The sequence below is a fragment of the Heterocephalus glaber genome, unplaced genomic scaffold (assembly GCF_053883595.1).
Source record: "Heterocephalus glaber isolate CG9 unplaced genomic scaffold, H.glaber_assembly_v1.0 deba00000676, whole genome shotgun sequence".
Lineage (NCBI taxonomy): Eukaryota > Metazoa > Chordata > Mammalia > Rodentia > Bathyergidae > Heterocephalus > Heterocephalus glaber.
This window is the reverse complement of record NW_028258156.1, coordinates 17,226,622-17,253,780: the sequence shown is the minus strand read 5'-3', so window position 1 is coordinate 17,253,780 and position 27,159 is coordinate 17,226,622. Positions and strand designations below refer to the sequence as shown.

General features: G+C 41.7%; 2 protein-coding genes across 12 annotated transcripts in view; one reads left to right on the top strand and one right to left on the bottom strand.

Annotated features, from left to right (window-relative positions):
• Nucleotides 1-18,375, bottom strand: part of Dock4 (dedicator of cytokinesis 4) — a 445,644-nt gene extending 427,269 nt beyond the window's left edge. For 4 of the 6 annotated variants that reach the window (XM_004839627.4, XM_004839629.4, XM_087206717.1 and 1 more), the window contains exon 1: nt 17,989-18,321. In XM_004839627.4, coding sequence (XP_004839684.1) covers nt 17,989-18,025 — 37 coding nt within the window. In that variant the 5' untranslated portion in view covers nt 18,026-18,321. Of the gene's footprint in view, nt 1-17,988 lie in introns of all 6 variants that reach the window. The other 2 variants (XM_087206716.1, XM_004839630.4) reach the window with 2 other exon arrangements.
• A 172-nt stretch (nt 18,376-18,547) lies between these two features.
• Znf277 (zinc finger protein 277) overlaps nt 18,548-27,159 on the top strand; it is a 125,863-nt gene continuing 117,251 nt past the window's right edge. For 2 of the 6 annotated variants that reach the window (XM_021254173.2, XM_004839626.4), the window contains exon 1: nt 18,570-18,709. Coding sequence is in view for 2 of the 6 variants with exons in the window: in XM_004839626.4 (XP_004839683.1) it covers nt 18,655-18,709 (55 nt within the window). In the remaining 4 variants the exon portion in view is untranslated. Of the gene's footprint in view, nt 18,710-27,159 lie in introns of all 6 variants that reach the window. The other 4 variants (XM_013070303.3, XM_021254175.2, XM_087206715.1 and 1 more) reach the window with 4 other exon arrangements.

Below are 27,159 nucleotides of genomic sequence, written 5' to 3'. Positions count from 1 at the left end.
CTGAATGAAATGATACATGCGCAACCTTGGCCCACTGCCTGACACATAGTAAATTAGAGTTCAAAAAATGTTTACTAATATCATAAAATCAAAGTACTAACTATAATGGTTTATATTATCACAAAATATGGTGGCATGAATCATTTGAAATCAAATTAACATCAGTATTGTGGTTAAAGTGTAAGTGCAAGAATCTTCCCATTGTGTTTAGTGAGACACACACAGAGAAAGGGCAGCACTTGAATCTAATGTTCATCAAATATGCCACAACAGTTCTCCTTGCAAATATAAAAATTATACAAAAATGTACTTCAAGAACTCCACTTGGAGAGTGACAAAATTTCAGGGACAGACAAGAGAAGTTATTTATTACACAAAGCCATTCAGCAAATATCCCATGGTTATCAGAAATGGATGATATGGAAAAGAGGGGCTCTCAAAACACTTTTGTACACATACTGGTTTTTGTTTCTCATTTTAGAAAGGGGTTAATGCTGATGCTTAGAAAAAGATATTTTTAAAAAATTAAACATGAGAAAAACTACCATTTATCAGGTACCTTTTCTTTCAAATCCTGCTTAAAACATGCAATTGTCCAAACAAATTTTAAGTATTCCAAAATAATAAGAAATCACAAAACTCAATACCAAAATAATTCATGTGTTGCAACCATAATTACTTATAGCTTTAAAAACAATTATTCTTATAGAAAATCCTGGTAAATTGCTTAAAACATTTTCCTTCTCAGTTAATCTAGAAGGGAAAAAAAATGAAAATTCTGATCCATTTGATGTCCCCATGCCTAAAAAAGACGTTCCCTCCATCAATTACCTACATGCAAATAATCTGAAATGCTTTTATACAATGGCTACATTTCCTTAGCTTAGGAGCTCTTTCTTCTACCTTCACCTCATTTTCATTTTCACAGCTATTTCTGTGGAATAAAACTATGGAATGCTTTTTTCTCTGTTTCTACCCCACCCTACCCGACCCTTTCTTTGCAGGTCTTTGTCTGATCTACTCTAGAGAATCACAGCCAGAAGGAAAATGGCAAGGGATAGCAGGGAAAGGAGAGTCTGATTTTACCCTCAGAAGCCATTTCTCAGGTGGAAAATAAGAATGTCATGCCATGATGACATTCTGCCTTGTGTCAAAATGATTAATACTCCTAATTTTTTCCAATTAGAGAAGTAAATGCAACCAGTCAGTGAAATCTGACCAATCTTACACAGTATGGTCAGTGAGTACTATAATTGGGATGTGGAATGAGATCTAAATTGATTCTTTTCCTTTTGACAGCTCAATGTAATACAGTTTCATCCCTGAGCTTTTTTCCACAACAAAAAGAAATCTTTCAAAAATAACTAAGTTATTTCCAAATCTGACCCTATTAACCAATATTTTATTTGAATTCATACAATGTAACTCAAAATTAGAGAAGAGTTTAGTTAGTTCATTTGAAAAAGCTAATGACTCTGGAAAAGCCTTATTAGGGACAGGAGGAGTTAAGAGTATTTATCAAATACAAAAAATCACAGAACCAATCTCTATAGGAAGTTGCTCAAAAGCTTCAAGATATAGTAACACATAAAGCTGCAAATGTAAAACTATCCAGCAGAAGAAACCAACACAAACACAAAATATCTTGCACATTTCACCTCGGTTACCTAAACACAGACCAAAACTTTCAAGTACATAATATCCTAGATGAGTGAAGAACCTTTTAGAGCTTTCAATGATACGAACAGCCTGCTGTGTGCAGCACACATACCACAGGTTCGCCACCATTGTCCTAGACATTCCACTGACATCTAGTCACAGTACTCAAGGAAATCTTCAACTTACATTTTAGAATTTGAAGAGAACTTGGAACTCAACCAACTCTTACATTTTATAGCTTAGGCTCTAAATATAAATATAAATGTGTTGCCTGAGTTCACAGTTATTATTTAAGAACCAAAATTCAAACCCTAGCTCTTACTTTCATAAGATAAAACTCCTTTAACCATTGCAGGTATTTTATAGGTATTTTATAGAATGATGGCATCAAACATGTTTTTCACACACAAACAGCTTCGTTACACCAATGGTAATGCATTCTGGAAAATGCAATAATTCTCTAACAGGAACCTAGAGGCTGGGCCTGGAGGTGTCCAGTGGTAACTAAAAGCAGGACAAAGCTCGCCATCTCTGCCTCATTTTATATCTGCCTCCTTTATTCCCTTAAAACTTGGGGTCAGATCACTGCTCAGCTCTGCACATGGGCACGTTAATCACTTAGGAGTGTCTGTTATACAAGGCTGTTTACCCCGAAATCTACAGACCCTATCTCATCCCCCTTCAAGACTGAGGACATCAAGATAACAGGAACTAAAGTCATTTGCATGATTTGCAGGGACATCCAATGGCCAGCCTTTACAAGGTCCAGTTCTAGGCTCCATGAAGTGATGCCTACAAGTCTCCAGTCATTGTGTCCTCAACCTGCAGTCACCTCACAGCCCAGGAAAGCAGAGCCTTGCAGACCCCCATGGGGACCCCCCATGATGAACTTGGTCCCCAAGCAGGAGCCATTACCCATGACAGAATCCAAGGCTGCCGCCCAAGCAGGAGCTGTCATCTCTTGATGGAACCAAATTGCCCCTCAAAGGATGATGGCTCTCCCAGAATCTCCCAGAACCAGTCCTGAGATGCTGATCAACCAGACCAGGACTTGACCAAGATTACCTACACTGAGAGCTATGCACACTCCCCAGCTGTGAAAACCCTGATCTTTGTTTCCCTTTTCTATTAAAACCCCAAAGCCACTGTCAGCCCCTTGAAAATAAATCTTGAATCTCTTTATCTGTCCTTGCCTGGCCATGCTGACTGTCTCAGTTACTTTTTCATTGCTGAAACAAAATATCTGACACTCAAAATTAAAGGAGGAAAAGTTTATTTCAGCTCACAGTTTGTACAGGTTTCGGTCCATAGTCAGCTGGCTCCAAGGCAGGGTGGCATAGCACAGGACACGGCAGAGAAGTAGTCTACTGCAAAGAAGGCAAGCAGCAGCAAGCAGCCAGCAGCCTGCCTGTCTTCTCTCTCTCTCTCTTTATACCCCATGCAGGCTATAACCCTATATTGATTGGTGCCACCCACACCCAGGGTGAGAGTTCCATTATCCATACCCAGAACTATGCTCATTCCAATCAGTTAACTAATTTAGCACCACACACCCTAATCCCAGTAACCCATGCCCTAGATCCAGCCAGCTACACAAAGCCCACCTATGAGCACATAAGGCCTTGGGGCAACATCTAGATACAAGCCATAACCCTAAATACAGCCCCTCTCCTACCCTTCACCACCTCTTGTCTCCTTGGTGTTATGGGATGGGTGGCTAAGCCTAGTCTGCCAGGACCCCTGGAACCAGGATTCCCAAAAACTCTATGACAATTCATATCCCCCAAAATAGGAAGATTTATTCACCAATACTTAAAGCAGAAAGATGTTAGCTCACTGGAACAATGCAGGCATCAATTTTAAATCTCAGTGTAACAGAACTGTAGATTTTACTTGCAGAACTCCATTCTCATCTCAATGCAGTCTACCAACTGAGTAGTTTTCAAACTGTGGGTTCCACAGTAAACTTTTTTGTTTCTTGTTATATAGAACCTCAAAATAGCCCATAAATGCAGCATTTTATCCTAATAAGCTCATTTTATAATTTCAATTTTACATTTGTTCATTACTGAGTCACTGAGAACAGTGATCAGAGTTCCTATAAATCCGTGTCACACCACTATGTAAATGACAAAGGTATCGCTTCTTCCCAGCTAAGACATCCCTCAGCCAGTCATCATGGCACAGCAAAACCTGTAATACCACACATGTGGCGTAACAGACCACTTCTAATAAGATGTCCTAATGAATAAGGCCCTTCTAAGAAAAAAATTAAAAATGGAAACTAACTATTGTAGACTGTTCTTTAGGATGGCATATATTTTTATATTTTGTGTGTTAAACAGTAAAATGGAAATACTGTTTCTCGCCAATGGCCACCTGCATATTTGGTAGGAGCTTTGTTAAGTGAGATTTTGTTTTGTCTTGGTGGTACTGAGAATCGAAACGGTGGCATTTTCACTGAGATACACTCTGAGCCTTTTTATTATTTATTTTGAGAAGGATCTCACTAAGTCACCAACTTGCCCAGGCTGGGCTCAAACTTGTTATCTTCCTGCCTCAGTCTCCCAGAGCTGGGATTACAGGCATGCCCACCATGCCCAGCTGTCTCTGACTTGTAATCCCAGGACATTCTGAAAAAAAAAAAAGTGATAGGAAGTTTTTGCTGCACAGTTGGAAAAACACCGAAAACATACAGGAAGCACTAAAAATGCCTAAGATTTAGTATTAGTCAGGAGATTTTTCTACAATTGACAATTACATGGTGGCCACAGCATATGACAAACAGATGTGCCGGTGCATCATTTGACATTTAAATAGAGTCCAGCAAAAATATGCTGTTGTAGAGTTCACTTGTAAATATTCCACTAAAACTTTAGACATGTACATACTGACACAAATTAAAATTTTTATATTTTTATCATAAATGCATTATTGGGCTGGGGATTTAGCTCAGTGGTTTTGCCGCCTGCTGCGCGAGCACAAGGACCCAAGTTCGATCCCTGGTACCAAAAAAAATTTAAAAATAAAAAAAAAAACCATTATAAATTACAATCTAAGTAGTAAATATGCTAGAAGCAAAAGATATAATAGTTTTTTAAACTTCCACTGAACTTCATGAAGTTCAGTGGCCAGCAGCTTTCTGCACGAAATAACACTCATAGCCTTTTAGTTTTTATTTTCTACCTGGATTTTTTTATGGCAATTTCACATGGTCATAGAACGAACAAAACCATGATATGCTTCAGATTTTATGTAACTAATTTCACATAATTTTGACAAATTCCATCACTTCTTTGACAAACATCTGTCTTTGGGTAGGTACTTTGGGAGATGGGTCATGCCCTGCCCTGGCCAGTTCGTCCTCATCAACGCAGAATAGCCTGATTTACACGTTCTGGACTAGCTGGTATATAATGTTAACAGTAACTACAACATGCTGAGCTTAAGAGTTTTCTCCCTCATCCAAGGAACCCATTTACTCACTGATTCAATAATTACTGAGCCTAGACATTATCTCTGCGTTACCCTCTAAGGAGAGCAAAGCAGAACAAGACACAACAACTGGTCTCAAAGTCTTCATAGCCTCTGGCAAAGGTAGACAGTTCAAAAACAGCAAAGCCACAGATGAGGAAAGGAGGGCAGTAGTTTTCACTTACAGTGAGAGGAGTGAAATGGAATCCTGGAGGAGAGACACTGCAGTTAGGTGTTCCAGGTGATTAAGGAAAGGATGGTCAGCCCAGGCACGATTCCAGCAAATGCAGAGACCTATAGTCCTGAAGCACCATGGCCCCTCTAAAGAGTGGCAGGTGGATTCCTGGGATGGAGAACTGCTTGGTAGCAGACTGACTGCAGACAGGTATCAGTTCAGGAAGGGCTCTCTGCCCCATCAAATGACTCTGGACTCTAGATTTCACTGCAAAGAAAACACTGAACATTTTGTTTTGCTTTTACCTGGTTGAACCACTTCAACAAATCTGTCTTTTGTAAAAGATCACTTGTGGCTTCCATGCAAAGCACATACTACACAAGTGACTGGAGGAAGGAGATAAATTAGAAAGCTACAGCAAGAATTCAGACAAAAGAGGTATCTCTCCAGCATACCAAGGAGCACAACAGCTTCTTTGCTATGCAGAATGAGGCTTCCCTGAGCATGTGGGAGCAGAGTGAGAAGCTCCAGGTCTCCCTGGACCAAGGGTTTCCAACATGGGAACCACAGCCTCAGAGCTCACAGTTTCCATGGTTCCTGGGTTAATGTTGATCCTCCCTCCCTCTAGCTCACCTCTTTCTAATCACTCCTATCACGGTGGACTTGCTTCTTATGCCAGGGCTCCTCTCTGTCCCTGGTCAGATTTGGCTAAGTCCATCCTCATGAATGAACAATTCTATTTCTTTTTTTTTTGGTACCGGGAATCGAACTCAGGACCTTGCGCTTGTGAGGCAGGCGCCAGAACCACTGAGCTAAATTCCCGGCCCACGATTCTATTTCTTTCAGGTCACCAGACACTGTTCGGTCCTTGGGTCTTGTTTCCCTGTGCTTCCTACTCCCTGCATCCATCTCCACCCCGAGGCCCCTGGTAGCCCCTGTAGCATCTCTGTGTTCACCGACTCTCAGCAGTGCTGGAGTAAAATGATGGATAGGGACTTGTTTCAAACAACACTGGCATTAATACCAGCATCTGGCATAAAAGGAAAGCATCATTACCAATTTTTTTTTTCAGCACTGTTCATAGAACTCCAAATCCTGGGGCTACCATTCCTGATTTTGGTCCTAAGTTTTGTGTGTATATAGAAGTGTGCTACCATGAGAGAGGCCGTAGCTTCTAACTCAGTGACAGACTTGAGTCTAAATTTTAGCCCTTCCAGATGGATCTCCTTAAATAAATGACCCGTTATCGGGCTAGAGAGTAGAGTATGCATGGTGCCAAGCATCAGGCCTAGTGCCTGCTAAGTATTCACCTTAAGGTAGTTTTGCCTTTGCTTGTCCACTCTTCACTTTCTGTCATTTAAATATGTACTATAATTTTTATTTATAGCTCAGAAAATCTCTTTAATCAATATGAATCCCTCTTTCTTCCTCTGCCCCATCTTAAAAGAAAACCACCAAAAAAGACAAACCATTGTCCAGAACATTTAGCATAGGTCAAGTGACAGGAATGAATGGGGGCAGAGAGGGGAAAGAGGAGGAGGAAATTACCCAGAAGGAAGAGGAAGAAGAGTTTCCTGCTATTTAAAGTACAGTTCTACTCAGGTGCTTATATTGGACAACTGAAGCAGCTGGTGACTCATGCCTATGGGAAGATCTTAAAATGAAACTTTATTCTTTTGTACAAGTTCTGAATTTTCCAGGATACGAGACACACTCTCCTCACCGCTGTTTCCTCAGGCACACAAGTGAATAACAGTATCACGATCCCAAGACTTATCTTCATTTTAAAGCTTGAGAGGGAAATATTTACCTTAATCTTTACACTGATTTCTCTGTGGTATGTGTATACACTGCTTTGCTAAGAGAATATTGAAAAACAAATTGGTTGTCTCACAACTCCAAAGTTGGAGTCCTAGTCAAGGTCCAGCAAGGTTGGTTCCTAGTGAGGGCTCCCTTCCTGCCTTGCACTATTTGACCTTCTCACAGTGTGCTCACGTGACCTCCTCAGTACTGCAGGTGGACAGCAAGCAAGCTCTCTACTGTCTGTTCTCAAGAGGACACTAATCCTATCAGACCACCGCCCAGCCCTGTGACTTCACTTAATCTTAATTACTTCCTTTCTCCAAACAGAAGCCACACCCGGCATTAGGTCTTCTATATGGGAATTTGAGGGAAATACACTCAGTCCACTCCCAAAAATAAGCAATTATCCCCCAGAAGTGTTAAACTTCTTCAGGTTGTTGACTGCCCACATTGGAAGGTTTCTCTTGCATAAATTATCCCAGGGCCCACAGTCTCAAAGGACAGAGTTTCCAGAACAATCCGAAATGAGCAGGGACACCAACATCAGTCTTCCGAGCAAGCATTTTATGGAAAGAACACCTCTTAGGCGGATTCAACTGAAGCTATTTTTCAAACAAGGATTAGGACTCGTCTTCAAAGACATGCCCCAAGGCCATGTGCAAGAACAGCTTCACAGTGACTGCTGGGAAATGAAGAGGGCAGGAACATCACAAGTAATCAACCTGGCATAGCAAGGAAGGCCACTTTGAAACTCTGGAACACTTGACGTCCTAGACACAAAAGACAAGCTAAATGCAAGCTATCCAGACTCAGCTTCCTCTAATCCTAAGAGAAAACCCCATGCAAAACTAGTGATTGGCTTGTAAAAGGGCTTATATAATTTTTTCTAATTAGAATAGAAATTCGTGCTAATTTTAAAAATTATTAAAACATAAAAAGTGAAAAAGCTCATCAATTTTAACTACTGTTTGTAATAACAATGTAATATGTAATCTACATTCCAATTCTTTCTTTATTTTCCCATTTTTAAACTCATGATCATAATTTTTATATAATGTATATCTCTATTTCCTCTAACTTGAGCCCAAGAACATAGACACTTGGTCTTTGGAATCAATGTCTATAAATTATTGGCAGGAATAGTAAAAGAAATTTTGAATACAATTAATACAAACTTAGTTCTCTTAAACTGGGGAAGGGGCAAACATTTATTATATGTGCAATTCTGCACAATTCTATCATACATTTAGTGTTGTTCGTGAAGACTCCTAGGAAATGATTCAGAGATTTCTCATTATTCCTCACAAAACTGCTACTCCAGGTTCCGGGTTTCCCTGATTCTTCAAGAGGAGATGGCTAAACCCTGACCTGTAACTCCTCACTCAACTTTGGCTGCCTCTGGAGAATAGAAAGCAGGCTCTCTCCTGGCCCCAGGATAAAGGATAATGTTTTATTCAGGACCTGGGGTGGGGCTATTTTTAGTTGTCCCTCATCCTTGCATGCCCACTGTCCCAAACCTATCTACCTCTGGTAGCCAATGACAGACAAGATCTTCCATTGTGGAGGGGGAAAAAAAGGCACATGGAAGCAAATCTCTAGATTTCTGCATAAAAAATTCAGGGAGATATTTTTAGCTTAATGTCCACTAATATTCTAATAAAATTGGAAAATAAACTGCTTGGTTTACAAAAATGTTTCACAACTTTGAGAAACAGTTATCAAATTCACCTGGGAAGGCTTTCAAATTTTGTATCCACAAGGGTTCTCACCAACAGGCCTCCCAACCAGCCTCTAGCCTTCTCTCTCTGGCATATTCACAGAGAACCTAAATGGGGATGGAGAACAAATGTACATGTGCTGGTAGTTTCCAAATGCTGCTCAGGGAAATGTCACACTCCCCTCTCTTCCTTACCAGCTGAGAAAACGCCATGTTTCTAGATTTAGTTGTTTTCCCTCTTCCATAGGAATGCAAACATGATCACTAGTGCAATTGGAGTCTTGGACCTCTCTGCATTGCTAAGTACAGGGCTGTGGGTTCAATTCCACATTCAGGTCTTCCTTCAAAGTCTGGTTGATGTGCGCAGCACCAAGCCAAAGTTTCTGGTTATAAATCGTCACACACTGTGGAGCAAGGTTGGAGGGCAATTCAAAGGAGATCATGCCATATCCCACACTGTTTCTTTTTCTGTCACCAACAGACTGCCAGAAAAAGTACTATACCCAGGAAGCTTTGTAACAGCATTTTCAAGGCACCCACAAAACCACTTTCCTTAGGAAGACCCCTGCACGCTTCTCAAAGATAAGGCAGCCAGACTCCTTTCCATTTACTCTCCCACAAACCTTCCTGTGCCAATTGTTTCTCAGTGGAAACTGACGGAAAGAGAAAAGAGCAGAGATGCATCAAGTTGAATGTCCTGACCCAACTCCTAAACCGGCAGGTGAGGGGCAACATCTTCCTGCAATGCATCCCGTCACTGAGGTCACTGAGGCCACTGCTGAACAAGGGAAAGCAGAAAAGAGCTACCAACTGCTTTTGTTTCCTTCCCCCCACCAGCTTTATTGAGGTATACTTGCCAAAAAGGAATTATATATGTTCAAGGTATACAATATGTTTTGATAGACATATGCATTTTGAAACGATTACCATAGGTAACTAATTCTGATTTCCATCATCTCACAAAGTCATCGTAGTCCCGCTGTAGTGAGAACAATTAAGATCTATTCTCAGCAAATTTCAACCATGACACATTATAAACTTCAGTCACCATGCTGTATCAATTCATTTTCTTAATCCAGTTCTACCTGCTGTGGGGAAATATCTCTCAAATTCTGGCAACAGACTTTCTGTCAAACTTCATTTATAACAGAGTTAGTGTTTGCCTTTCTGTACATTTATTGGTATTTTAATTGTTAGTTATGAGAAGCTATAAAGTATTAGAGGATGGGAACCAAGTGCTATTTCAGGTTAGGATTCGTTATTTCAAATCACCTTTTTCAGGATTGCAACAGTGTAACTTTAATAATTCGAAAATTGATCTTGTGATCCTAAGTGGTATACATGTTTACTACACACACACACACACACACACACACAGATGTCTATCTGCACAAATCCATTGCTTTGGTTCTTTAAGCATTTCCCATTTTTGGATGTGTATATGTACTTGCATGCTATTAAGGGATGTATAAATCTTGTTCATTAAAGTATTATTTGTGCATTTTTTTCACCATCCTTTTGAGGAAATCACACAATATCTGACATGAAACATTTATTTGGGCGAAAACTGTCACAGAAGTAGAAATAACTATTGCCTCAGCCAGGCAATGCACTAGTGGGAAACAAGACCATAAAATTTTGTTTAGTGCCAACTCTACATGGACAGCTAATATTTATCACTTTGGAGTCCTCTGTACCCATATTAACAAAATACTCTGAGACGCTTGCTCTTTAGATCTTTAGAGTCTGTCACTTTAAAAGGACAGGCAGACTATAAATCAAATTACACCAGGCTCATCGAGGTCCACTGTTTCACTCATCACACAAACCCTGAGACTCTTACTCACTCTTTGGCCCAGAACTTATCTCCCTTGCTCTAGGTCCACTTTCTCCTCCATGTTGACATTTGGATGTTTTAAATTCGAGGTGACCAAACAAAACCCTTACTCTTACACCACGTATCTGTGCTTCCTGGAAAACAAACTCTCAGTTCTTGAAGGAATGGCATCTGTGTTCACTCATGTGCCCAAGCCAGAAACCAGGACTATCTGCTATCAAATATGTTTGTGACCCCCAAAATCAACATATTGAAACTCTAATCCTCAAAGTGATGGCATTTAGAGATGGGCCCTTGAGAAGTAGAGGCCATGAGGGTGGGGCCTCTGTGACAGAATTAAAGACAAGTAGGACAGCTTGCTTTCTCTCCTGCCCACCCCCACCCAACCCGGAGGATCAGGAAGCTAATCAGTCAGCATCTTGATCCCGGACTTGGTCTCCAGCCCTGTGAGACATGTTTCTGGTGTTTCTGTCGTTTAAATTATCCAGCCTATGACACTGTGGTTATAGGAGCATGAGCCAACTAGGACAACATTCTAAAGTTCTTTTCTTCAACTTCTCATATTCATACTTATCAAGCTTTGCTGTTTTCATTTCCTAAATCTCACTCCGATTCATTCACATTTCATAAGGCTGAGGATTGCTAACCTGGTTCAGGAATTTCTTTCTCATCTCTTACTGTAATAACTTTTCACCCATTTTTATGCTATTCCTTCTTCATAAGCAACAATGTATATTTAAGGTTTAATGCTGTTCATAAAAAAGAATTTACTGACAATATTCAAAAAAAAGTTATTCTCATTTTTTTAGTAACCACATCTTCTCTATACACTACACATTTTATGTAGTTTCAATAATAGTTTTTATTTACTTTGATTTCTCTTATCAATTACCCCTGGATACCTGGAATATATTTTAGAAAGTGTTATTTAGCCCATTTCATGATTATACAATAGTTTGATGTCCTCATACCCAAAACTGATTAAACTACTGCACACTCATTTATGCTGTTTTACAGACAGCAGGGCAAGTGACAACACTGTCCATAAAGTGTTTTGCTTCTATGGTTTTTTTTTCCCAATGTAAACTTAGAGGATTGGGTTATCAATTTAAATCTCCACCCATGACTACCCTTATCAGGCCAGGCAGTGTAATGGCTAAGACAACAGTCTGCATAAGACCTCTTGGGTTCAATTCTCTTCTGTGTGACCTTTGACAAGTTATTTGCTCCTGGCCCTATGGGTCAGTTTCCTTCGAAATATGAATGGTAATTCAATCTTCCCTCATGGAGTGTCATGAGACCTAAATCACAATACTGTAAGACAAGCTCTTAGAACTATGCTTGGAATGTTACAGGTGCTTGACAAAATTTATTTTATAGAATATATAAAATATATACTCTAATATATCTGTATATATCATCTTATACACACATATGTATATATCCTTTCCAGAAGGATCATGTTAATTTTCAATAAAATGAGAGGGTACTGGCTCTCAGTTTTATTGCAACTAAGTCACCAAAAGCCATTAACACTGTTTTGGTGATTTTTATTTAATCTAAGAGGTATCTTAGCACACTTTTTTTCTTTTAATGCCAGAGAATACATTTGATCCTTAAGTCTGAATTGTTTAAATGGAGATAGGCTTGGGGAACTGTACTTTTTTTTTTGCCTTATATACTCTGGCCAATTCAGCTTACCAGTTCAGACATTTTTTCTTAAGAAAACAAGTAACACAAGCCACCTTATTATTTTAAAAATAACCAGCAACACGGGGCCGGGGATTTAGCACAGCTCCACCACTCCTGCCTTGCAAGCGCAAGATCCTGAGTTCAATCCCTGGTACAAAAACAAACCCCAGCAACATTAAAAAGTACACAGGATGGTAGGTGATGATCCCACAACTGGCACTATAACTAACTCACTGTTACACTGATCAGAGAGCACTGCCAAAGGAAATGATAAGAGTGCAAAATTTACCATCCTCCAGTTGATCCCAATCCTTGCAAAAAGATCCTAATAGAAAGACACACACACAAACACAGACAACTTACACAATGTATGTGATGGCTTTCAATATTTGTTGAATGTTTAATGAGAAATATATATAAAAGACTTTCATTTACATTGAAAGAATGATAATTAAGCTCTAAGTCAAACACACACAAATACGTGACTATTTAAAAAAAAAATCAGCTACATCCCAATATCATGAAAGGAACTTAACACAAACCTAACAAGGTCTCACTTCTAATCCTTCAAATATCACACATGGGACAGAGGTCTTTTTGTTGTTGTTGTTTGTTTTGGTGGTATTGGGGACTGAACTTAGGGCCTTTGCAGTGGACTACAACCTCAGCCCTTGTAATTTTGAGACAGGGTCTTGCTGGCTTGCTAAATTGCCCAGGCTGGGCTCAAACTTGCCATTTTTCTGCCTCACCCTCCCAGAGCACACGATTACAGGTGTGTGCCGCCATGCCCAACTAGAGCAGCGCTCCAAAAACTACCGATGTGGGGCAGGATCAATTAAGTCACAGGGTCAGTTTCTTGACCCTTTTTTTTTTAAAAGAAGAAAGAACATCACACACAGAATATGGACAAATACAGGTTCAATCATATGTGTGGGGTGTTGTGTATATACCAGGTCAGGAAATTAAAGGGACTTCCTTCGGGAATGAGAGTCCAACAGGATTAAAAGCTACTGATCTAGAATAAGTCACTCAACTCTATGAAATTGTTTCCTCATCTCTTAACTGGAAATTACAATTCCACTTCAGAGGGCAGACTCAAAATAAATTCACATTTCTTCAACTATGAAACACTGATAATATACATACCAGTATTTCAGTTTATTTCCTTGGAGTTAAATATTTCTCATACCCAGGCTCATGGTTATGAGTCATTGGTAATGAGTGCAGCTAGAGATGGGAAAAGTTAAATTTCTTGAAATCTTATAATCTCCTTTGTGGTACCTAACATAAACAGCCTGGGAGGTGGAGGAATGGCAGCATCTCTATGTTACCATGGGGACCTTATAAAAGAATCACTAGTTAGGGAAAAAAGGGAAATACTTTTATAGGCTATTCCCACAGGAGGTCCCACCCTAACATCTGCACAACTTTTCAATGGTACTTGACTTGGAAATATAAACCAGTCCTCTTAAAGTTCAGAATTCTGTGTGTCAGGCTTTCAATGTCACAAACAATCCCAACCAGGACATCATTATTTAGGCTTACTTGTTATCTAGGTATAACATGGTACCACAAATAAGAAATACTTTAAATAAACAGTTAGCTAAGAAACTGAAAAAAGCTAAGAGTAAAAGTACTTACTCTCCAAACTCTTCCACATGAGCCACTGTTAAAGCAGCCTTCTGAAAAGAGACTCTAAATAGCCTAAAAAGAGGAGGCACTTCTGTCCCTAGAGCAGTTTTAGAAATGAATGTGGATCCCACTTGCATGAGTTAAAAAATCCACTTCCAGAGAAATACAAGATAGGAATATTTATGAGGACTCAGTGATATTGGGACGTTAATACCTTATTTTTTAAATGACATTCTTGTCCCTCACATCAGCTTGATCTCAGTTCTGCTTCTCATGAGGTTGATGAACTTTTTTCCTGGATTTCCTAGGACCTTTGAGAAGCTGCAGCTGCAGGTCAGGAAGACTCAGAGGCTCACCTGAGAATGCTGTGCATTAATGAATCCCTGCTGGACAAGGGAACACAAACAGCTGCAGTGGCTTTAACTTCCTCTGTGCATAATTCCCAGCACTTTAAGAAGGGGAGTACATGGTAGATGATGACACGCAAGAGGCACATGGTGACTATGAGGAAATCTGTGAGCAGATCAAGAACACTTTAGTCACTGCCCATGGAGCTCCTATTGGAGTGAGAATCAAACAGACTGAAAAAAGTGAGCAACCAGTACCCCAGTTCTGGCAGCTCGCCAGGTGGTTTCTGCTTACCTCTGATCTTTGAAACTATGTGCAATGTGTTAAGACAAAAGTGTCTCTCTCATATCAATCTCTACACAGTGGGATGCTGTCTGACCAAAGGACACATCAGGTTGGAAGAACTTTACAGAATTAGTACTGTGGAGAACCTTAGCACATGACCTAAAGGCTAGGACTCAGAAAGGTTTATGTGACCTACCTAAGGTCTCACAGATGGCAGCAGTGTCTAGACCAGGAGCAGGAACCAATCAGAATTGCTTGAGATAAATATTCCTAGTGTTGTGCTTACCAGTATGTTTTGTTGTGATTTTATTTTGGTGGTAGGGGGATGGAATGCAGGACCTCACATATTAGGCAAGTGCTCTATCCACCAGCTCTCCCTCATCCCTATTAGGATGTTTTTAATATGAGAAGGTTCCCTACCCTCAGGACTATGGCTTTATCACTACACCTTTCCTTGAAATCAGGACCACTCAGGAATGTGACTGAGTATACACTGTTTGAAGATCATTTACCAATTGCCCATGTATCAGGATTGAAAATGAATCTCTCTCCATAAGTATGAATTCTGTTTTTCTTTTTCATTTTTCCTGTACCAGGGATCTAACTCAGGATTTTGCACTCGCCTGGCAGGTGCAGTGCCACTGAGCTATATCCCCGGCCCTGTAAGTACAAATTTTAAGCAACATGTATATTGCTTGAAATGTAATAAACATTAAAAATGGTAAATAAGGAATGCACTGCATGGAGTGGTGACCTAGCCTGAGCAACTCAACAACTTGGAGACCTTTTCTCAAAATTTTAAAAATTTTAAGGGAGGTGGGGGGGGGGGGAGGCTGGAGATGTAGCTCAGTGTAAAAGTCCCCAGTACTGCAATTAAAAAAAAAAAGGAAAGGAAAGAAAGAAAGACAGACAACTGCAAAAACATAAAATTTACACAGAAACTTCAAGGATTCTTTTTTCTCTTTTTTATTAGTATATATTTACAATACATAATAAACACATTGACCATGGGGAATTGGTACATATACATATTGCATCTTCAGGTATTCTAAGTTACAAAGAATAATTTATGTCAAAGAATGAAAAAACTGAATTACTTCTATGTATACGTGATATTAGCCAAACATCTGTGCCCCAAAAATATTTCTTTGATATTTATAAGAACTAAATGAGAGAAACATACACACCAAGGTTTTTTCAAAAAAATAACTTGCAGTCTAAGCAGCTACAAATAGTACTCTCTAAAGTGAGAAAAAGTCCACATGTAAGTATCCTAGCAAAATTTTCACCACACACACACACACACACACACACACACGCCTAACAGATGGATTCTAAAAAACAGCTAAGCATTCCACAAACCAAATGCTCAAACCTTAATAATAAAAGATCATTAACATTCCTGTATATGTTATATTGCATAAGTGAGCGCAGCAGCAGTAATCTGGTGTAGGAGACCCCTCCAAGCTCTCACACTATCTCACTCAACTGCACACCCTTCTGCCTCCCTTACTCTGCAACCAAATCACAACCACTCCAAACCGAGGTGTTTGCTGCAGCCCCAAACATTTGACTGATAATATCCGGTTTGCCATTCCAGGAAATTCCAGAGTGGTTTTTTTAAGTCTCTGCCCACAGCTTGTCAAGAAATGCAGAAGCACTAACCTATACCAGCACCCCGGCTGTGATCTAGCACAAAAAGAAATCAAGAAAATAAATCCCACTCATAACCTGTATAATGTAACACTTGGAAGGAGGGAAACTTGACTCCAGCGGGACAGCGGTGTCGCCCTGGGTGGGCACTGCACTGAGTTTGAGGCCAGTTAGGAAGCGATGCTCTCTTCCTCGCTAGCTGAGTGGAGGCAAAGTCTTTCCCTCGCAAGGGTTAACACAGGCCTCCAAAATAGAAGAATAAGAAGCACTCTTTCCCAGTGGAGCGCCGGGCAAGGGCTCCCCTTGCAGTATGAAAAGATGGAAAGGTGGAAACCTTTCTCAAAGGTGGCTCCCGACAAACTATTGTCTTGCTAACCAGCAGTCACAGTCCAGAATGGAAGCTAATGTAAAACAAGGGGATGACTCTGTTTAATCATGCAGTCCTTTCAGTGGACTCCAAAGTCCCATTCCCAGGAGAAGTTGGGGGAAAATAAAATCCCTGTGACTCTGACCACCTGGAAAGGCTTTCCAGATTTTTTTAAATTGCAAGAAAATGAACTGGGAATATAAGCAGCTCTCTTCACATCATCTAAATCACTAGCTCTGTCCCCAGTAAAAACAAGTGCGCCAGTCGGTAGGACAGGGCATTACTGGAAATAAAGATTGTTAGTAAAATCCATAATGCTTTCTCCCTGTTAGACCTTCTGGGAGGTCGTAATTGCATTTGGCGCTTCAGGCTTGTCAGAGAGCCTGGCTTCTTAATAATCTCAACCCTAAAAGGAGTAACTGTCAAGGGGCGACCCAGCTGAAATCAAACAACAAAAACGGGAACTGTAATCCGCCTGAAAAGGGAGGAGGGAAAGAAAGGAGACTCCTGTATTCATCACTCAACATTAATGTCCTTTGTTGTTCACCTTTGCACAGAACAGCTAGCGCTAGCCTGTTCCTTTTTCTCCAAACACCAGTGGAAGGGTAGTGGGTTCCTGCAAGCTGTCCCTCGGCTGAAGACCCAAGCCTTCCACCCTCCTGCCACCGCCGCTCGCACTGCCGTCCTGCACTCCGCCCCCGCCGCGCTCACCCCTGCTCGCGGGGATGGCCACAAGTAAAAACATCCCTGAAATATCGGTTCCCCTCCAAAGACCAAAGAGCGGCGCAGCGCAGATGTTGAAACGCCTGCGCCCCTGCCCCCCGCACACCCCCCGGAGCCCCGGGAAGCGAGGGAGGGAGGCGGCTGGAGCCCAGCTCGCCCGTCCAAGGGGCTCGGCCCCATTCCGCACTCTGGAAAGGACGACCCCAGCCGGCCAGCGGGATTCTGCGCCCCTCAAAGGTGTGGGGGTGTCGGGGACAGCGGATTGCGGTCTCTCGCCACACCGCGAAATCACCGCAGCTCACAGGGTCTCCCCGCCGCTCTGGGCAGGCAGCGGATGCGGGGAGAGGAGCCCGCTCGGCTCCCCTTCCAACTTGACACCGCACTCCCGCCGCCGCCGCCGCTCCAAACTCCGCCGGCCGAGCCCGAGCGGGCCGGTGCCCCGAGCCGTCCCCGCGCTCCAGGCGCCGGTTCTGGGCGCGCCGAGGGGCAAGAGGGGGACACAGCCCCGCAGGGGCCGCCGCGCATTTGCAGCCGCGCAGCGAGCGAGAGGGGCGCGGGGCCGGGACGCGGAACGCGCACCCGCTCGGCCAGCGCGGAATAAAGTTCGCCCCGCCGAGACTCACCCACGCCGTATTTCTCGAGCTCCGTAGGTATCCACATGGCTGACGGAGCGCCGGGGTGTCCAGGCTCGGCGATCCCCGCGCCCCTCGGTGTGGCTCACAACAATGCGCGGCTCCCGAGGAGCGGAGCGGCGCCCGAACCCGGCGGCCGCGCGCGGGTGGCGGGCGCTGCACCAGGTCCGCGCTGGACGCTCGCGAGCCTGGCGGTGACACCGTGCCACCGAGGCTGCGCCGTCCGCCGCCGCTGCTCACAGTCCTCCGCCGCGCACCCGGGGACCCGGCGGCGCAGTCATTGTTCTGATTCACTGAACTAAGCGAACACGCCGGGGCACCCTCGGGCGCACCCCCGCCCGTCAGCGCTTCTTTCAGCGCTCCCTTCCCACAGCGCCCGCGGCACGCTGGGAATCGTAGTTCTCCGCCTCTCCGTCCCGGAAGGGGGCGTGGAAGGAGCGGCAAGAGGCGGGGTCGGCCTGCGCTCGCCGCGTCCTATTGGCCCAGATCGTGACGGCACGGTGCAGGCGAGGAAGAAACTCCCTTTCGGGGAGGAGCTCCCGCCCAGTCACGTTTCTAATGGTCCGCACTCGCCCCTGCCCCGCCCCACCCCGCGACCTCCCTTTTCCGCTCGGAGGAGTCGTGGCTGCTCCCAAGACCCAGGGGCCTCTTGCCGCAATGGAGGAAGAGGGTGACCGAAGGCGTAGCGGGGTCTTGGGTGTTGCTTATGAATGTGAGTACGGGGCGGCGAAGGTGTGGGTCATTTGTCTTCTTTTCTCCATGCCCCGAGTGCAGCTCGCCGCCGGTCTGACCCTGGGAGCCCTGGGCTCTGGGGCCACATGGGCGCCCGGGGATGGCGGGCGGGACGCGGCGCGGCAGGCGGGGCAGGGGCGGCTGCCTGGCCGGCGGGCCGGGAAGCGAAGGGGGACGGAGCAGCCTCCCAGCGGCCCGGCAGCTCCTTGGGCGTTTGTCTTTCCCTTTGGAGCGCCCCGCTTTGCATGTTGTGTGGTAATAACTGGGGTCGGCGGGTCTTTTGATTTTTCTTTCCCCCTCCCATACCATGACCCCGTCTCGGTTTGCTGAGTTTGGTCTCAGACTTGTGTTTTGTGTGGTTTGGGGCGGATTGGCATTAGCAGATTGGTCACTACGCTCCACCATGTAAATGCCCTTTGCTGGACGGAGAGGTCTCCAGTGGGAAAGTGTGTGCGTCCCACAGCCACCGCGTGGCCGGTTGACTGCCCTGTGCCTTCTCCAGAATTGAATGTGGAGTCTGGGAGATCTTAGGCCCTGGGTTGGGGGGGGGCGGGGGGAGTGATAATGTAGACGCGTGAGTTCAGAGAACATTTAAAGGGAGTTAGGAAAATCAGCTGCTTTGCCCTTTCCTGACTTTCATGTTGTCCTCCAATCCGTAGTAGGGATCAAAAATCAACCTTTGAAAGCCGCAGGCAGATTTCCTGGGGGACTCTTAGTTTGAGTCTTTCCCAGGCCCACCCCTCTTTCGCCTTGATGTGTAATTTAGCACAGTTGGTTCTCTTTCTCTGATGGTTATGATTTGTGGCTTAAATTGGGTTCTCAGTCTTGTTGAGTCGTTTTGCCCTGTTTGCTCCGGCCTTCACAGGTAAGTTGACTTTTGGTCCAAAGTTTGTATCATAGCAGCTCAAGACATCAAGTGCAGTTTCTTCCGAAGTCCTATCAGTGGAACACCCTACTCTGGAATTATTTTCAATACCCCTACCAGAGAAAGCTTTCATAGGTTTCCGAGTTAAATACTGAGTTATACCCGTTTTCAGCAGCATTTATCATTGGTTTGTCCATATACACAGCTTTTATCTAATGCTAACAGGCTATTAAGGTTTTCCAGCTTCTCGAGTTCCAAAGGACTATCTTTTTAAGATCTAAAGATGAGCTCTGTTGAATTTTTCTCACAGATTAACTAACTCAAACACACTTGCATATGCCTTTCAAAACATAGACCATTCCTTCTCTTCATCTCTATTCTGATTCTATTTCTAACCCTCACTATCACTGCTGAATTACCTGTGTCCTCAACGCCCCAGTCTGAGCTGTTAAAAACCAAAACCTTTACCTCTAGCTTTTATAACCTGGAACCTACAAATGGATCGTGAACCATGACATCTGTCTTCCATCATCTCTGTGGCTGTTACTCAGTTTTCCCCAAGCTCTTATCCTTTTTCCATAAAACTGCATTAATATTTGTTTTAGTCAGCCTGATCGGGGACCTGGCATATTGTTATTGTTTAATAATGGCTTGACCAGGACAGTATTCTACCTTTGGTAGTTGAAAACTCTTTCTAGTGATCTGATCCCTAATTTTCACTCCTGTAATCCATCTCTAAGACAGATATATTCATGTATCTCTCATTGTAACTCTGCTGCATGTGTAATTCTGTGTGACATGTAAGTAACTTTTCCAGCCTCAACTGTCATCCTGCTTCCTTTCTCTTAGCTCCATTGTCTGCTTACTCTATCAAACTGTCCTTAATCTGTTGGCAATTTTGTCTATCCCATTGGATTGTGAACTTCTTGAAGGCAAGAATTCTCTCATTTTGCTTTTATATATCTAGTGTTTATTGGTGCTTCATGCGGTAAACATTCTGTAACAGTTTAATGGTCAGAATCTATTTGAAATTTCTTCAAAGTATTTAGAATGACAGCTGTCTTAAGCAGGGGAATTGAAATAGAGAAAAAACTGAGATGTTTTAAATAAAAGGTATGATACCAACTAGAAATGCAAAGTATCAGGAAGATGATATTCTCTCAGCTAACCATAGTTAGCTTTTGGACATAGTTTTTCAGTCTTGGGAAAATGAAATTTTAATGTTTATAAGAATTAAATTTTTAAAGAGTGCTTTACCTCTAGCTTTTATAACCTGGAACCTACAAATGGATCGTGAACCATGACATCTGTCTTCCATCATCTCTGTGGCTGTTACTCAGTTTTCCCCAAGCTCTTATCCTTTTTCCATAAAACTGCATTAAGTCCAGTTGTCTTAGCCACATTTCTATCCCTGGAGCAAAATATCCAACACCTAGAACTTAATGGCAGAGAGATTTATTTTACTCATGGTTTCAGTCCAAGATTGCCTGACTTCACTGAAGAAATGGCATGGTATGGTAGAAGAACATGGTGGAGGAAGGCTGTTGAACTTTATTGCAGCCAGAAAGAAGAGAGAGAAGGAAAAAAAACAGGAATAAGAATACACCCTCCCAGGTCATGCCACCCAGCTCCACCTCCTAATAGTGCTTTCAGCTTCAGAAGTCACAATACTGAGTCCAGTGATGAGTATAGTGCCTTCTGATTCAATCATTGTACACAGACATGAGAATTTGGGGGGACGTTTTAAATATAAACTATAGCACCTGTCATGTTTGGCACAACGGGGGGACTAGATCCTATTTGGGAAAATCTATATTCAACTTTCAAACATTTAGGGCTGGGGATTTAGCACAGTGGCACTGCACCTGCCTTGCAAGCACAAGGTCGATTTCGATCCCCATTACAAAAAAATGAAAGTCCTGCATATTTCTTTTTTTCATATTTCTTATAAAGTTGGAGCTCAATAACTTTTAGTTCCTATTATAGATATGCCTAATTGAACTGGAAAACTGCCTGCTTTTTCTGATACTCTGTTCACTTAAGAAGCAACCTAAATTGCAGTACAGCACAGGGGAAGCTTAGGAAGGCATTGGTGATAGCTTCATATGCTGCCATTGCTCTCCTGGAATTTGGGGGCTGTGTAGATATCTGTGAGTGCCAGTATTGCAGCTATGTGCTAGTTCTGTATCCTTTATCACCCTAACCCAGCTCTACCCTTCATACACAGCTTCCCACCCACACACATTCACTGACACTCAGAATCCTCCAGAAGCTCAGGTAACCCGGTATACTGGGATGGCCTGAAAGAGTATAGGCCAGAGGATATCCTGTGAGAAAAAGAATTCTAGAAACCTAGTCTTGTAGGTCTTGTTTTGTGTAACATTTGGAAAGAAAGGCCCTTCTACAGAACATTCTCATTTTCCTAGTATAAAAGAAGATATAATAATGATGATGATTTGAGTATAGTTAAAATTGGTTAAATACTAACTGCCAGGTACTGTCTCCAATGCTTTTACAGGTCTTGTCTCATTTAATCCTCATACTACCCCTGGGTTATTAACCTTTTTTTATTTACAAATAAGGAAACTAGAGTGACTTGCACAAGGTCACACAGTAACTGAAAGAGGATTTTTATCCTGTGCACTATTATAATGATTTGTCATACAACTTAATTTCCAGTAGATGAGATTTAAAACAGACTTTATTAAACATAAATATGGTCTTAGATGAGATTTGAGACAGACTTTCTTAAACATAAAGATGGTCTGAAACTAATGTTGCCATAGCAAGGCTATATGATACATTGAGGGGAAAAAAATTTCCATTAGGTCTGCGTAGCGTGAAATCCTGGTTACTTACCAGCCCAGGCCAGCTAACCTCTGAACCTCAGTATCTTTTCTATTGTAAGAGTAATTTCATGTCTGTCTTGCTGAGACGCTGACCTGATTTGGTAAGAGGATAGGTATAATGGTCTGGTCTTCAATAAATGATGACTATTATTTCAGTGATAAGTATAGACACATTTTTGGCATGTATTTCTGAGATGTTACAGGTGATGATTTTGATTTAGCTTTTCCACTTGAAAATCAGGTTTCTGTTGAGGGATTTGGTAGGTACTTGCAGTGTCAGACCCTGAATTTACATGCGCTACTCATTGTGTAGATGTAGACTTATTGCACCCTTCATGACACACATTCATGTGCTTGCATCTCAGAAAACTAAAGGTGTTCATCAGATTTATATAGTAGATATCATATTTTCTTCTAAGTGTAAATCAGGGGTATGTTGAAACAGGTAGTGTACATTAACTGCTGTCTGCAACAACTGAATCTTTAAGCATTTCTTTTATCATTTCTGTTCTTGGGGAACTTCGTCCCAGAGTTAGGGTTTAGTGTTGCTGTGATGTATTTAATAAACACTGAATGAGTTGACATTTCACTGACAGTACCTTAAAGACTTGCCATCTCTTGTTCAAATGTGATTTTTACTGACCTATGTGGCCCAAAGGTGATTAGGGCAGCTTTTTCAAAAGTGGTGATGGATTCCATCTTTGTCCCTCTGTTTACATCTTAGCCAGTCTTCTCAGCGACCAGTAGCATGTATTTATAAATAGCCAAGGAAAGTTGGATGCTATCTTTAGCATTAGAAATTAAATTTTCTAAAGCCAAATTGAACGTTTCTTTCATTAGTAGGGGTAGGAGAAATCAATAACTGACAAATGTTGAATATTTTAATACAGTGTGGAATACTGTTAGGCTTTCTCCCATGTAGCATGTTGTAAATAATAAATATATTGAATAAATAAAATATATGAAAGGAAAAAGTGAAATACGAGTCACAAGACCTGGATTCTAATCCCACATTATCTGCTTTGTAGCAGTGTGAACTTGGGAAAAATCATTGAACCTCTCTGAGCTTTAATTTCATCAGAAAAATTATGTTCCTATTATTGGGCAGTTGAATGAGGTAGTAATAGGAAAGTACTCTGTAAACTTTGAGACAGTGAAAATGCAGGGATGACTAATGCTGCAGATGAAAACCTGTCACAAGAGGCAATATTGGATACAAGCACAAGCTCTGGAATTGGACAGATGAATCAAAAGGAGCTGTCAGTTGAAAGGTGAGTGACCTTGTGCAAATCATACTGTATTACTTAATTTTTACGACACCTGCTTCTACTGTTGCTTCAACAATACTGTAGTCCACTTATAACTTTAAAGTGATTACAGACTAATCAAAGAACAAGAGCTGGAATCAAGACAAGTACCTGATTATACATGATTATATATGGCCTAAAGCTAGAACTCTCGCATAATGCCATGCTGTGATAGCATTTGGTATAGTTCAAGTAGTGACTGTGTACCAGATCACTGGATGATCTGGGTGGCCAGTGGCGTATGGGACACAAATGAAGAATGCCCAGCCCTGTCCATGGAGGCTTTTCAGTGTAGTTTGTGGGGTACAGCATTCCTGTTTACCAGACCTAAACAAGAATTGTGGTTATTTAACATAGGGGAGTATTGCACTTGAAAGAAGTGGATGTGTTTAAGTCTGAGAGATGTATTATTGACTGAGAAGATGGGCATACTACTATTCTTCGTTATGTTTACTTTTTTAACATGTTTATTTTTGAGAGAAAACTCATATTCCATCTCCTACTTCCCTAATACTGTCTGCATTTCCTGTTACTTCTTAACTGAAAGATAAAATTTATCCTCCCCCCAAATAATTACAGAACCCTGCCTTAAAAAAAAAAGTTTAAAGTTTTTATCAAATACATACAGGTTTTTTCTTTTACCAAAAAAGACTTCAGAATGGTAATTGTAGCTATTTAACACAATTTTCTGTTGTGTAACAGGCTGCTATTCACCAGTAATAGCCAATTAGAAAAGAAAATATCTTGTACAGAGCTAATCGTAATTACCATTATAAAGCAATTAATAGCAGGAACTGTTGTTGAACTGTAACACAACATCAATCAAGCTATCTTTGCTAAACCACAATACAAACTAATTTCTTCAAGTGAAAGAGGGAAGGGGAAAGAAAGTGGGAAACCTCATTAGAATTTCTTACAAACCAGTTTTTTAATTTTTTAAAATTTTTTAGGTATATGCACCCACTCAATAAAGTATTTTCTAGCAGCAGTGGTCATAGCAAATGTGGTTTAGTGAGAAGCTCATTGGACAAGGCATTGGAAAACATGGATTTTAATCCCATTTCTGCTTCTGACCACACTTTTAGAGAAGTCTATATAATCCTAGTCAAGATTTCCTGGTTTGTAAATGAGAGTTACAGTACATCTTTCAAATATCAATTTAAAAAGAGAGGGGTCTTTTACCACTAGAGAGCACATATTATACATACCCTAGGACAGTGGTGGGGAACCTACAGCATGCCCCAGCAGGCTGTTCGCTAGCATTGAAAGCTCTAAAAGGTTCTCCATCACTGCCATAGGGTCTGCGAAAAGGGGAAAAAAGGGTAATACTTTAAGAATTAGTTCAGAGGTGATGGTCATTAATCAGGTGTAAGGAGTTAGAAACAGCAGAAAACCACTGCCAATAGGTGACTTGTAGGATTCCTCACTACCGGACAGTATAGATGGATCATTAGTGTGCATCCCATCCTCTCCCATCCCCTCTCCTTTCCCATTGTGACACACAATACAAATCTAACAGAGCTTTTGCTAGAACAAGCTTCATTCATTCATACCTTTTCATTAAGCATCTGCTTTGTTTAAACTTACTCAGATATGTCCAACATTTTGGTTCATCTGGGCCACAGTGAGTGAAGGAGAATTGTCTTGGGTCACATGTAAAATATGTATTTAATGTATGTAAGTAACAAAACTTACTTTATTTTTTAGTATTTGTTGTTGTAACATTAAAAAGAGAAAGCAAGCAGCTTGTGGGCCTCAGGTTGGATACCCCTGCAAAATAGCTTTGAGCTTGCCTTCAAAGATCTTGTGGCCTACTAGGGAAGATATAAGAAGCCCATAAATAACTGTATTATAAGTTAAAATGCAAAGGAACATCAGAGTGATATAAGGTTGAGCAAAAAAATGAGATCATTACCAACAAGTGGTGCTAGGCCTTGCAGAATAAGAAGGAACATGTGTGTCTTAGTGACTTTTCTCATTACTGGTACAAAATACCCAAAACCCACATATTAAAGGAGAAAAGGTTTATTACAGCTCACAGTTTGTACAGGTTTCAGTTCATAGTTGGGTGGCTCTGAACAAGATGGCAGGGCAGGGGCATCACAGAGGAGAAGCAGTTCATGGTATGGCAGGCAGGAAGCAGCAAGCCCCAGCAGCATGCCTGCCTTCCCTCTCTTCCTTTATATTTCATCCAGGATACAAGCCTGTTGATTGGTACCACCCATACTCAGGGTGGGACTTCCATTATTCACATCCTTAATCCACATTAACACAACCTAATCCAGCCACTTTTGAAACTCCCTACATATGACCACATGAGGCTTTGGGGGCACATCTACATACAAGCCTTAGTAATGCACAAATGAGGAAGAGGCATTATAGGCCTAGGCAAATGGAGGTAGCAATAGGAAAACTAAAGCCATATACTGTACGGGCCGGGGATTTAGCTCAGTGGTTCCGCCGCCTGCCTTGCAAGCGCAAGGACCTGAGTTCGATCCCTGGTACCAAAGAAAAAAACAAAAAAAAAAGCCATATACTGTATATCAAGTCAATTTATTCTGCCTAGAGAAAATGATAGGTAAATGGGAACAATGGAAATGAAGTTTAGAAATATAAATTGAAGTTAGGTCATGCAGTCTCAGGTATTGGAACTTGATTCTGTGGTCTGTGGGTCTTGTAGGTTTGAAAGAAGGGAATGACAAGATCAAAGTTTAATGAGGTAACAGAAACTGGAGAGGGGAAGTTGAGTCAGGTGTCCTAAATACTGGCTAAAGCAAGAGGCAATAAAGACCACTAGACATTAATATTGTGCCTTTGTTCTACTTTTTTTTTTTTTTTAATTTTTTGGCAAAATTTGCATACATTTATCATGTATAACGTGTACATTGTGGGATAACTAAATCTCCATCACCTCGTATGCTTTTTTTAAATAGTAAAAACAGGGCCAGGGATTTAGCTCAGTGGTTTCGATGCCTGCTGCACAAGCGTAAGGACCCGAGTTCGATCCCTGTTACCAAAAAAAAAAATAGTAAAAACATTTAAAATCTGCCCTCTTGAGCGGGGCATGGTGGCACATCCCAATAAGCCCAGCACTCAAGAGGCTGAAGCAGGAGGATCACAGCAAGTTTGAGGCTAACCTAGGCTACATGATGAGTTCAGGGGCAGCCTGAATTACATAGTACAACCCTACAATCTCAAAAAATCATAAATAAATTTTAAAAATCTATCCTCTTAGCAATTTTCAGGTACAGTTGCATATATTGTTATTAATTACAATCACTGTGTCCTATAGTACATCTGAGGTTATTCCTCCTTTTTGACTGAAATTTTTAATTTTGACCAATATCTTCCCAGTCCTTACCCCCAGATCCCACCCACACACACACACACACACACACACACACACACA